Source organism: Loxodonta africana, chromosome 13, assembly GCF_030014295.1.
Source record: "Loxodonta africana isolate mLoxAfr1 chromosome 13, mLoxAfr1.hap2, whole genome shotgun sequence".
NCBI classification, from domain to species: Eukaryota; Metazoa; Chordata; class Mammalia; order Proboscidea; family Elephantidae; genus Loxodonta; species Loxodonta africana.
In genome coordinates, this window is record NC_087354.1 from 12715823 (window position 1) to 12727980 (window position 12158).

A 12158-nucleotide genomic window follows, 5' to 3' on the forward strand; every position below is an offset into this window, starting at 1 on the left:
GATTTGTAAACTTTCACTTAAAGCACAATAAAAATTAATTAAAAAAAAAAAAAAAAAAAGGAACAGACCACAACTACCAACCCCTTACCAAACTGAGTCCAGGACAACTAGATGGTGCCCGGTTGCCACCACCAACTGCTATGGCAGGGATCACGTTGGAGGGTCCCTGACAGAGCTGGAGAATAATGTAGAACAAAATTCAAACTCAAAAAAAAAAAAAAAGACCAAACTTACTGGTGTCACAGACTGGAGAAACCCTGAAAGTATGGCAACCGGACATCCTTTTAACTTAGTACTGAAGTCACTCCCGAGGTTCACCCTTCAGCCAAAGATTAGACAAGCCCAGAAAACAAACAATAACACATGTAGCTCAACCATTTTTATGAGACTAAGGGGGCATGCTAGCCCAGGGACAAGGTCGAGAAGGCAGGAGGGGACACGAAAGCTGGACGAATGGAAACAGGAGAACCGCGAGGGTCGAGAAGGGGAGAGTGTTTACATGTCGTGGGGTTGGCAACCAATGTCACAAAACAGTATGTGTATTAATTGTTTAATGAGAAACAAATTTGCTCTGTAAACCTTCATCTAAAGAACAATTAAACAACAAAAAAAGGAAAAAAGAAAAGAATGCTATTGGTGTTTTGATCAAGATTGCAATGTATTTGTAGATTGCTTTGGGCAGAATTAACGTTTTCACAATGTTGAGTCTACCTATCCATGAGCATGGTAAGTTTTTCCATTTATGAAGCACTTTTTTGATTTCTTGCAGTGCTGTTTTTTAGTTTTCTTTGTACAGGTCTTTAAAGTCCATGATCAGATTTATGCCTACATTTTTTATTTTTTTAGGGGGTATTATAAATGGTATTGCTTTCCTGTCTTCGTTCTATTTATTGGTATATAGGAATTGAACTGATTTTTGTGTTTATCTTGTATCCTGCAACTCTACTGAATCTTTTTATTAGTTTCAGTGGTTTTCTTGTGGAGTCTTTAGGGTTATCTTTATGTGTAGTATCATATCATTTGTAAATAGAGGTAGTTTTACTTCTTCCTTACCAACTTGAATGCTCTTTATTTCTTTTTCTTACCTATTACTCATTTCTAGCACAATATTAAATAGAAGTGCTGGTAGAGGGCATCCTTGTCTTCCTGTTCTCAGGGGAAATGTTTTCAGCCTCTCTCCATTGAGAATGATGTTGGCTGTAAGTTTTGTATAGATGCCTTTTATTATGTTGAAGAATATTCCTTCTGTTCTTATTGTATTGAGAGTTTTTGTCAGGAGTGGGTGTTGGACTTTGGTGCATCAATTGAGATGATCATATGATTCTTTTGTTTTATTTATGTAGTGGATTACATTGATTGATTTTCTAATGTTGAACTATGCTTCCATACCTGGTATGCATTCCATTGGGTTGTGGTATAGTTTTGTTTTTGTTTTTTTGTCATTGTTGTTTTTTATGATGCCGAATTCTATTGGCTAAAATTTTATTGAGAATTTTTACACCTATATTCATGAGAAATATTGGTCTGTAATTTTCTTTTTTTTTTTGTGGTGTCTTTGTCTGGCTTTGTTATTAGGGTTATGCTGGCTACATACAATGAATTTGAAAATATTCCTTCCTTTTCCATGTTCTGAAATAGTTTGCATAGTACTGTTCTGAGCTTTTCTCTGAATGTTTGGTAGAATTCTCCAGTGAAGCCATCTGGGCCAGGATTTTTTTTGGTTGCTGTAAGTTTTTTTTATGATCTTTTCAATTTCTTCTTGTTATGGTTCTATTCAAATTTTCTACCTCAGTTTGTGTTAGTTTAGGTAAGTAGTGTGTTTCTAGATATTTGTCCGTTTTTTCTAGGTTTTTCAAATTTGTTGGAGTACGGTTTTTCACAGAAGTTTGTTATAATCCTTTTTATTCCAGTGGGGTCAGTTGTAATGTCTCCCATTTCATTTATTATTTAGTTTATTTGCTTCCTCTCCTGTTTTACTTTTGTCAATTTGGCCAATGCTTTGTTGATTTCGTTGATCCTTTCAAAGAACCAACTTTTGGTTTTGTTGATTCTTTCTATTGTTTTTCTATTCTTTATTTCATTTATTTCTGCTGTGATCTTTATTCCTTTATTCTGGTGGCTGTGCCTTCTTTTGCTATTCTTTTCCTATTTGTTTGAGTTGTAAAGCTAATGCTTTAATTTTTTCCTTTCTTCTTTTTTGATGTATGTGTCTTTTGCTGTAAATTGACCTCTGAGCACTGCCTTTGCTGTGTCCCAAAGGTTTTGGTATGATGTGTTTTCATTCTCATTTGATTCTACGAATTTTTTTTTATTCCCTCTTTGATTTCTTCTTTTACCCAGTGGTTTTTAAGCAAGGTGTTATACAATTTCCATGTTTTTTTTTTTTCCTTGCTCTTCCTGTTATTAATTTCTACTTCTATGGGGTTATGATCAGAGAAGATGCTTTGTACAATCTCAGTGTTTTGGATTTTGTTGAGGGTTGCTTTGTGGCCTAAGATGTGGTCTATTCTGGAGAACATTCCATGTGTGTTGGAAAAGAATGTGTAATTTGCTACCGTTGGGTGGAGTGTTCCGTATATGTCTGTGAGGTCAAGTTGGTTGATTGTGGCCTTTAGATCTTCTGCATCTTTGTTGAGTTTTTTCCTAGATGTTCTGCCCTTTACCGAGAGTGGCATGTTGTTGTCTCCTAACTATTATTGTGGAAATATCAATGTCTCTTTTCAGTGCTATTAAAGTTTGTTTTATGTATTTTGGAGCCTTGTCATTGGATTCATAGGTATTTATTATGGTTATGTCATCATGGTGGATTGTCCTGTTAGTCATTATATAATGTCCTTCCTTGTCTTTTATGGTGGATTTTGCCTTAAAGTCTGTATTATCTGAGATTAGTATTGCCATTCCTGCTTTTTTGGTTGCAGTTTGGTTGACATATTTTTTCCATCCTTTGATTTTTAATATGTTTATGCCTTTGTGTCTAAATTGTGTCTCTTGTTGACAGCATATTGATGGGTCCTGTTTTTTATCCATTCTGTCCCTCTCTGTCTCTTTACAGGTGCATTTAGGCCATTTACGTTTAGTGTGGTTATCAATAGGTATGAGTTTACTGCTGTCATTTTGTAGTGTTTTTATTTGTGTGGTGCTGATGTTTTCTTTGTTCCTCTTGCTCTCCTGTGTTGAATTTCTTTTGTTTGTGGATTTTTTTTTCATATCTTTCATTTTTGTAGAGTTTGTGTTTACTGAGAACTTATATTTTTCTTCTTTATTTTGATGAGTAGATTTGTTAACTTTCTTTGTGGTTACCTTGAAATTTACTCTTATCTTCCTAAGTTTGAACCAGTCTTTTATTACTTGATTTGCCTTGACTTCCTCTCCCTTTGAAAATCTACACCTACACTGTTTATTCCCCTTTTTATTCTTTTGACATTGTTGTCATTTACAGATTAACCTCTCTGATTCCCTGTTGTAAATCTTTTAGTTTCATTTTATCCTTGAATGCTCATTACCTAGGTCTGTATTTGGCTAATACTGACCTGTGTCCTAGATTCAGGTTGTTGTCTGATGTTGTTGGTTCTCTAACCAAAAGACCCCCTTTAATAATTTTTGTAAGTTTGGTTTGGTTTTTACATATTCCCTTAATTTCTGTTTATCTGGAAATGGCCTAATTTAGATCTTCTGCGTCTTTACCATCTCATTTGAGCAAGAGTTTTGCAGGGTATATTATTCTTGGTTGGCAATTTTTTTTCTTTCAAGGTTTTATATATATCATCCTATTGCCTTCTTGCCTGCATGGTTTCTGCTGAGTGATCAGAACTTATTCTTATTGTTTTCTCTTTGTATGTGACTTCATTTTTCTCAAGCTGCTCTCGGGACTCTGTCTTTGTCTTTGGTTTTGGTGAGTGTGGTTATGATATGTCTTGGTGAATTTCTTTTTGGGTCTATCCTCTATGGGGTTCGTTGTGTTTTTTGGATGATCAGCTTTCATCTTTCATGACATTAGGGAAGTTTTCTGTCAGCAAATCTTCAATGAGCTTCTCCGTGTATTCCATTTTCTCCCCCTGTTCTGGAACTCCAATCACACACAAATTTTTTGCTCTTGATCATGTCTCAGATAGTTCTTAGGTTTTCTTCATTCTTTTCTCTGATTTTCTTCAAAGTGGCGTCTGTGAATTTGTCATCAATTTCACTGATTCTGTCTTCCATTGTTTCATATTTGCTCCTAAAGCCTTCTATTGGGTTGTCCATTTCCAAAATTTTGTTGTTTATCTTTTGGATTTCTAATTGCTGTTTTTGTATAATTTCTGTTTGTTTATTTTGACATTTTGTTCTTGTATTATTTTCCTGAATTCTTCTGTTACTTTGTCTGTGTTTTCCTTGATTTTGGCTGTGTTTTGGTTGGTTTTGTTTGCATTTTCCAAGAATTTTTCTATTTTTTCTTTACTTTTGTCTGTGTTTCCCTTGATCTCTTTCCCAATCTCTTGGGAAGCCCTGAATATTAGACTTTTGAATTCCCTATCAAGCAGTTCCAGTGCCTTGTCTTCTACCAGAAGAACATCCAGGGCTTTATTTTGGTTGCTTACTGGAGCCACCCTGTCCTATTTTTTAAATGTTTTGATATTATCTGCAGTCTCTGAGATATTCCAGTATTATTTTCTTTGTTTAGTGATTGTAGGTTTGTTTGTTTTGTCCTGCTTTTTTTTGTTTTGTTTGATTATGTCCAGGAGGGTGAACAGGTGTGTTTTGTTGCTTGCTCATCTCTGGGAACAGTAGTTCTCACCATCTTGTTCAGGTGGGCAGGGTCAGTTGCTCAGCTATGGTGCAGCAGGGCAGGTCCAATGGGGGGGAGGGGTCATTTGTTTGCAGCACAGACTGGGGCTGGTGAACTGGGGCTGACGGGGCAGGGGCTGGAGGCCGGGCTAGTTTCTCTTGGGGGTGTGGTGCTCAGTGGGGCAGAGGAGAGACACAGGAGAGGGGGCAGAGGGAAGGCTGGATGTAGCTAGATGGAGGAGGGCAATAAGGTAGATTCATACTGTGGTCCTCGGCAGTCAGAGCTGCCAGGATGGGACAGTTTTTGCTCCTATTCATGACAGGGGTGGGAGTTTTAGGACTGTGCTCCTATGATTATCACACGAGAGCATCTGGACACTTCCTTGAGCTGCAGCCAGCAGATGTGGTTTTACTTAGCACTGAGTGGGTCTGTGCCGTACCTCTATCTCCTCTTGGGAATTCTGTGAAGTTGCCTTTCTGTGTTCTTGGTGTGGAGTTGTTGGCTTTATTCCAAGATGGCCACACTATGTCCTGCCACTTGGCTGGGAACCTCCATCCTGTAACTCTACTTGTTTGCCATTTTCTATCAGTTTCTTCTCAGAGGCTTATGTTATAATGCTTTATCCCTTAATTTAAGGTTCAGGGTTCCAGGATTGACAACTGTACTTGTTTTACATAGTTGTTTGGGTCATTGTTGCACAGCGAAGGCTTAGTCCATCTGACTAATCCGCCATCATGGCTCTGTTGTCCATTTCATTTTTGACGACTTCCAATTTTCCTAGAGTCACACTTTGCGTAATTCACATTCTAATTATTAATGGATGTTTGCAGCTGTTTCTTCCTGTTTTGAATTGTGTCACATCAGTAAATTCAGGTCCCGAAAACTTTACTCCATCTATGTCATTCAGGTCGACTCTACTTTGAGGAGGCATCTCTTTGCCAGTCATATTTTGAGTGCCTTCCAACTGGAGGGAATCATCTTCTAGCACTGTATCAGATAATGTTTTTCTGGTATTCACAAGGTTTTCACTGGCCAGTTTTTTCAGAAGTAGATTGCCAGTACCTTCTTCCTAGTCTGTCTTAGTCTGGAAGCTCTGCTGAAACCTGTCCATGATGGGTGACCTTGCTGGTATTTGAAATACCACTGGTATAGTTTCCAGTATCATAGCAACACAAAAGCCTCCACAGTATGACAAACCAACAGACGAGTGCTGTATTAGTTTCCTAGTGCTGCTGTAACAAATTACCACAAACTGGGTGGCTTGTAACAACAGAAATTTAGTCTCTCACAGTTCTTTCTGGAGGGTTAGAAGTCTGAAATCAAGGTGTAAGCAGTGCCACACTCCCTTCAAAGGCTCTAGGGAAGGATTCATCCTTGCCTCCTCCAGGCTCTGGTGGCTCCAGATATTCCTTGGCTTCTTGCAGAATCCCTCCAGTCTCTGCCTTTGTCTTCACATGGTTATCTTCTCTCTGTGTCTCAAATCTCCCTCTGTCTTTCTCTTATACAGACCTTGTCGTTGAATTTGGGACCCACCTGGGTAACCCAGGATGAGCTCATCTCAAGATCCTTATCTTATTACACCTGAAAGGACCCTGTTTCCAAATAAAGTCACATTCTAAAGTTCCAGGTGGACATATCTTTTGGAGGACCACCATTCAACCTACTACAAAACCTGAGGAGGATAAACTAGAATGAGCAGGAACTTCCTTGTCACAGTATTTCCCTGTCCCTCAACCCAGTGGTCTCAAGGCTTTGGGGAGGTGAAGAATTCTTTCCATTAAAAGGTTGGGGATTCTCCGTAAGAGTTCAACTCTTCCCAACCTTTTTACTTTTTACTTTGCCCTATTGATTGGCATTGAGTTGAACTTTCCCCTGGGCTCACTCATTCACAGCTTACATTGGTTTAGGATTTATTTTCAAGTTATACATCTCTGGCCTTGAAGCTCAAAGGTGGATAAATGGTTCTACTCCCTCTTCCAATGCACTTCTCATCAAGAGAAAGTACGCACATCTCAAAGAAAAGTGCTGAGGGACCTGGCGAATAGATCATGATTGAAGCTTCACTGTAAAGTGATAACCAAACAAACTTCCAGAGAAACATCACGACTTCCCCTGTGCACCAGCCGTCTTGGGAGAGGAAGAACTCTTTTAACCCTACAAAGAACCTTTCATTGCTCTTTCTCAAAACGATAACTACATACATAAAGTAAAATAAGAGTCTGTGGGTGGTGCAAATGGTTAACACATTCATCCACTAACCAAAAGGTTGGCTTTAAAGTCCACCCAGAGGTGCCTTAGAAGAAACGCCTGGTGACCTACTTCCAAAAAATCAGCCAGTGAAGCACAGTTCTACTCTTATACACATGGCGTCGCCATGAGCCGGAGTCGCCTCAGAGGCAACCTGTGTGAGGTAAAATATTCAACAAGCACAGAAGCTAAGTCTTCCTCTAACCCTTGACCCTCCCCATCAACACCCTCACTCTGGTTGTTTGCAAGTTCTACAGAGGAGTCAGTTCCGTGAAGGACATGACATACCTTAGAGATCCTAAACTATCTGCTGCTTTACCGTAACTATCATTACTGTTTACGCAATGGAAACTCTCTACTGTGCCTCTGAGGTGCCCCATTAGCATGGACAGGTGTGATTCTTTGATAGGAGAGCTAAAGTTTCATCACTTGGTTCTGAGTCATCAGCACACCTCTGACCTTCCCAGAGAGTCCAGGTGGCCCCTGGTTCCTACCTGAATGTCATTGTGAGGCAGAGCTCTGCATTGAGCTGAGGTGAAGAGGGCACCTGGGTCCTGGACAGGCTCCCAGAGCGGAGCACCAGGCACACAGTAAGAATTAACACCTCTTTTTGAGCAAGCAACTGAATAAATGACCACAGGAGTCCTGCTGTGCAGAGAAATCAGGGAAAGTGGAACTGGAGGATGGCTTCATCTCTGCAGTGGGCAGGAAGTTGGGGTCCAAGATACCTTCCTAGGGATGGGTGAGAGACAAGGCAGTGACTGGAGTATGGGGAGATGAAATGAGGAGACAAGCAGGGACACACAGACCAGGGACCACTGGCAGAGTCAGCCTTCATGACGGGGCAGGCGCCTGTGGTGGCATCTCTGTAGGGTCTGGGCGCGGAAGCCCCATGCCTGGCATGCTGTTTATTATCTTCAGTTCCATTGACTTCTGGCAACATGGCTCACACACCACCTACCCAATTTGGGGGTTGGGAGGGCAGGAGTCACCTGGGCTTGGAAAAGGAAGGTTTGCCCCTTCCTCTGTGACTGGAGGTGCAACCAGGTAGGCAGAGCTGTTGGAAGGCTACAGATGTGATTAAGATGGGTAGTGGTCCAGGGCTCAGCCTGGGGGGATGGATAGGGACATCCCAGGAGCTTGGAGCCTTTAGTGGTATACGCGCCACCGTATTGTATAACAGAATGTTTAACAGATTGTGAAATACTGTCTTAGATATTTTATATCAAGTAACAGCTTTCTAGTTCAAGCAGTAGTATACGGTGAAGTTGCGAAATGTCATCAGAGGGTGTTATAAACAAAATATCTCATTTTACAGTGTTATTTTCCACAGAAAAATCTATCAGTGGCAATTATAAATTACCTGTGCCGTGGTGCAGAGGCTTTTCTTAGTGTCTAACCCCAAATTGATTTTGAGCTCTGTGCAGCATTCTTAAGGAAGCCAGGTCTGCTGGTGCTTTACAAACAAATCACATTGGCAGTGGGATGGCTGTGACACTTCTTTCTGAGCGTTTTGTGTTGTCAACCAAGGATGTCTTTAAAATCTGCCCCCACCGCAAATGTGAGGCTACGCCTAGAGCTGTTCTGCTGTCCTCCCTCCTGACAACGTGAGGAAGTCGAGGCTGAGAGAAGTCTGAGGAGGGATTTCACTGGGCCTCAGGCCGTTCTGGCCTCGGGGTCCAGCCAGGGGTCTGCAGCCTTAGCCTGGCCTCCAGGTCACCCTGGCCTCCACACCCCACCGTGGGACCCCACTAGCAGGGCTCCTCCCCTACTTCCTCTGCCTCTCCTCCTGCATCCTAGGGCTCCCAGCAGAGGAAAGTGAGAGAGGCCCTCGCATGAGTCAGGGTCCCTCCTGACTATGGGTCCTCAGCCCACCCAGTGCCGCCTTTTCCACTCAGCCTGTCCTGTTCCTATACCTCCTCAGAGTTCACACCATGCTCTTTAGTCTGCTTCCAGAGGGGCCCCAAGTGGAGCACAAACTCTTTGAGAGTAGGGCCCAGTGCCAGTCCTCATCCTGCCCATCTTGGCACCCAACACAGGCCTCGAGTATTTGATGAGTGGAGGGTGTCACTGAATCAGATGGGACTGCTGCAGCAACACCGAAAGATCTGGCTCAGGGCTGGATTACTTTTCCCCATGATCTCTTAAAATGGGAAAACTCTACTGGCTTGAAACACACATCCACAAGGGTAATAACAACTGGGTGCCAGGCACTGACTATGAAGCTTATGTATTTCACCAGTCTGTGTATTAATCCGCATGACAACCCCATGATGACCCCATTGTACAGATGAACAAACTAAGGCCCAGGAGGTTAGTTGACTGCTCAAAGTCAAACAGCTAGTAAGTGATGGGGTCAGGATTTGAACCCAGGCAGCCAGCTGCCTGCTGTTAAATATTATTTTATAGTGCCTCTCTTAACTTTTTTTGTGCCTTTGGGTATATTTTCTCTCAAATATTTTTTTTCTTGATTGTGAATGCAAATCATGCCTATTGAAGGAAATTTATGAAATACTAAAAAAAAATTTACAAACTTTAAATTACCAATAATATCACCGCCAAGAGATTGCTGCTATTAACATTTCACTATATCCCTTTCTAGATTTTTCTCTGTACATGTTTTGTTACCATGTTTCTGGTGGCTGCCCACAACCCCAGCACATGGATCACCATAATTCACCTTTTGATTTCTTCCCTGTAAACTGTGAGACATCTTGCCTCCAACTGGTGATAACCATTTTGACCAAAGAATTTCTTACCTCTCTTCACTCATGCCTCTCCCGTGTGTGTACTTCTTTTTCCCTCAGGACAGGGGTCACCAGACCATTCACTGGCAACTTTGCAAGGTCATTGGTTTTTTTTTAGTAGAATGACTTCAGGTGTCATTTCCTCTTCCACCTACACAAACAAGTTCCCCTTTTTCAAATGTGATCGCTACTTTAAAAAATGAAAATGTCCCCTGGGAAGTCACCACCCACAGTGACCTCTTATAATGGCACAGGTATTCGTGAAAAGAAAACCTATGGTACCTACAATCAGGAGATGGTTTTAAAAAAATATTAACTGCCTTTCTTCCTGTTAGGTGAAATGGCTCCAACAGCAGGAAGTTAAACGCAGGGTGAAGAGACAGGTGCGGAGTGACCCGAAGGCCCTTTATTTCAATGACCCCATTTGGTCCAGCATGTGGTACATGGTAAGTCCAGGGCAGGGCCTTTCACCACGGGGCATCTGCAGCACCAGGGCTCTCAGATGGGTCTGCAGGAAGAGAATATTTAATCCCCCCAACAAACTAAAGGAAAGCAAGCACACTTGTCCAGATGTAATACCTGACCTTCAAAAAGCTGTACAACCCAAGCTTTCTTAGGAATTTTTTCTGAGATTATGTGAAAGTCTGAGGAGGGGATCTTTGAGTGGGGAAATGATTTGATGCAGGCTCTAGGACTAATTGTCCCTGGGTGGCGCCAACACATAACACGTTTGGCTACTAACTAATAGGTTGGAAATTCAAATCCACCCAGAGGTGCCTTGGAAGAAAGGCCTGGCAATTTACTTCTGAAAAAAAATCAGGCATTGAAAACCCAATGGAACACAGTTCTACCCTGACACACGCGGGGCCGACAAGAGTCAGAGTCAGCTCAACGACAGTTTATTGGTAGGATTAACTGGTAGGACTAACTAAATTCTGGAGACGACCCTGTGGACAGAGCCCCTAAGGAGGGAGGATTCCTAGGAAAATGTGCACAAATTGGTAGGTGCAGGAACAGCAGATGGAGCACTCCTTCTGGATCTGGGTGGAAAAGAGGCTTTCTGGTACAGAAGGCAGGGCAAGTGCCTCTTAGATACTTCTACAAGCATGAGGTGCCACTCCCCGGCTCGGCATGGTCTGTGCCTTCTGCATCAGGATCACACCACCCTGTCCATGCTGGAACTGTCCTAGTCTCCTTAGCAAAATACCACAAACTGGGTGGCTTATAAGGACAGAAATTTGTTATTGCACAGTTCTGGCGGCTGAAGTCCAAACCAGCATGTCAGCAGGGCCATGCTTCCTCTGAAGTCTCTAAGATCCTTTCTTATCTCTCCTAAATCCTTTTAGCCCCAGGCATTCCTGGGCTTACAGATACATCTTCACATGGCTTCTGGGTCTCTTCTCTTTTTTAAGATGGGATTAGGACCCACCCTGCCCTGGTATGAATGACCTCAGGTTACCTTAACTGATAACATTTTCCAAGCAAGGTCGCTTCACAGGTACCAGTTAGGACTTTAACGCATCTTTTTGGGGCACACAATCCAGTCCCTAACGGGGGTCTGTGTTTCTTCTTTGCGTACAGCATTGCGGTGACAAGAACAGTCGCTGCCGATCGGAGATGAACGTGCAGGCTGCGTGGAAGAGGGGCTACACTGGGAAAAACGTGGTGGTCACCATCCTTGACGATGGCATAGAGAGGAATCACCCCGACCTGGCCCCAAACTATGTAAGTCAGGCCTGGGAACGCACATACAAGGATAGACAACCGTGCTGGTAACTAAATGGTATAGATTGAAGACCAATCAGGCAATAAAGCAAGCAGCGCTGGGGAGGATTGATGAAACCAAACCCCTTCCTGCTGCTGCCAGGGAGACGGACCTTACAGAGGAATCTGTCCATGTTTGAAGACTGGCAAGAACCAAGACAGGCCACACATGGGAATGACCATCATATGAATATTAACGACACAAAAAGTGACTGGGTTAGAAGCTTGGACTCTGGGCTTAGGCTGCCTGGATTCCTATCCTGGCTCTGCTACTTCTTAGCTCTGTGGCCTTGGCCAAGTTGCTTAACTTACCTGTGCTCAGTGTCATCGTCTATAAAATGGGGTTCATGGTGGGACTGCTATCTCGTACGGATATTGTCAGATTTAATGAGTTAATAAATGTGAGGAGCAGAGCCTGGCATATAGTAAATATGATAAACATGTTAAATATTCTAAGGCACCTGGGTGCCTAACAATGGTTACATAAATCATACTATGTCTGTTTGGTAGACAATTATGCCGTCATTAAAAATGACCATTTTGAAGACCATGTCAAAGCTTTTATGATATTTCAAAGGAGACAAAATTATATGAATACTACGATGACAAGTATGTAAACAAAAACATAACATATT

The 12158-nt window shown here is 42.0% G+C and overlaps 1 protein-coding gene across 1 annotated transcript in view; it reads left to right on the forward strand.

Annotated features, from left to right (window-relative positions):
* Positions 1 to 12158, forward strand: part of PCSK6 (proprotein convertase subtilisin/kexin type 6) — a 267283-nt gene that overhangs the window by 94581 nt on the left and 160544 nt on the right. The window contains exons 3-4 of the mRNA XM_064296238.1: positions 10095 to 10205; positions 11341 to 11484. Coding sequence (XP_064152308.1) covers positions 10095 to 10205; positions 11341 to 11484 — 255 coding nt within the window. The remainder of the gene's footprint in view (positions 1 to 10094; positions 10206 to 11340; positions 11485 to 12158) is intronic.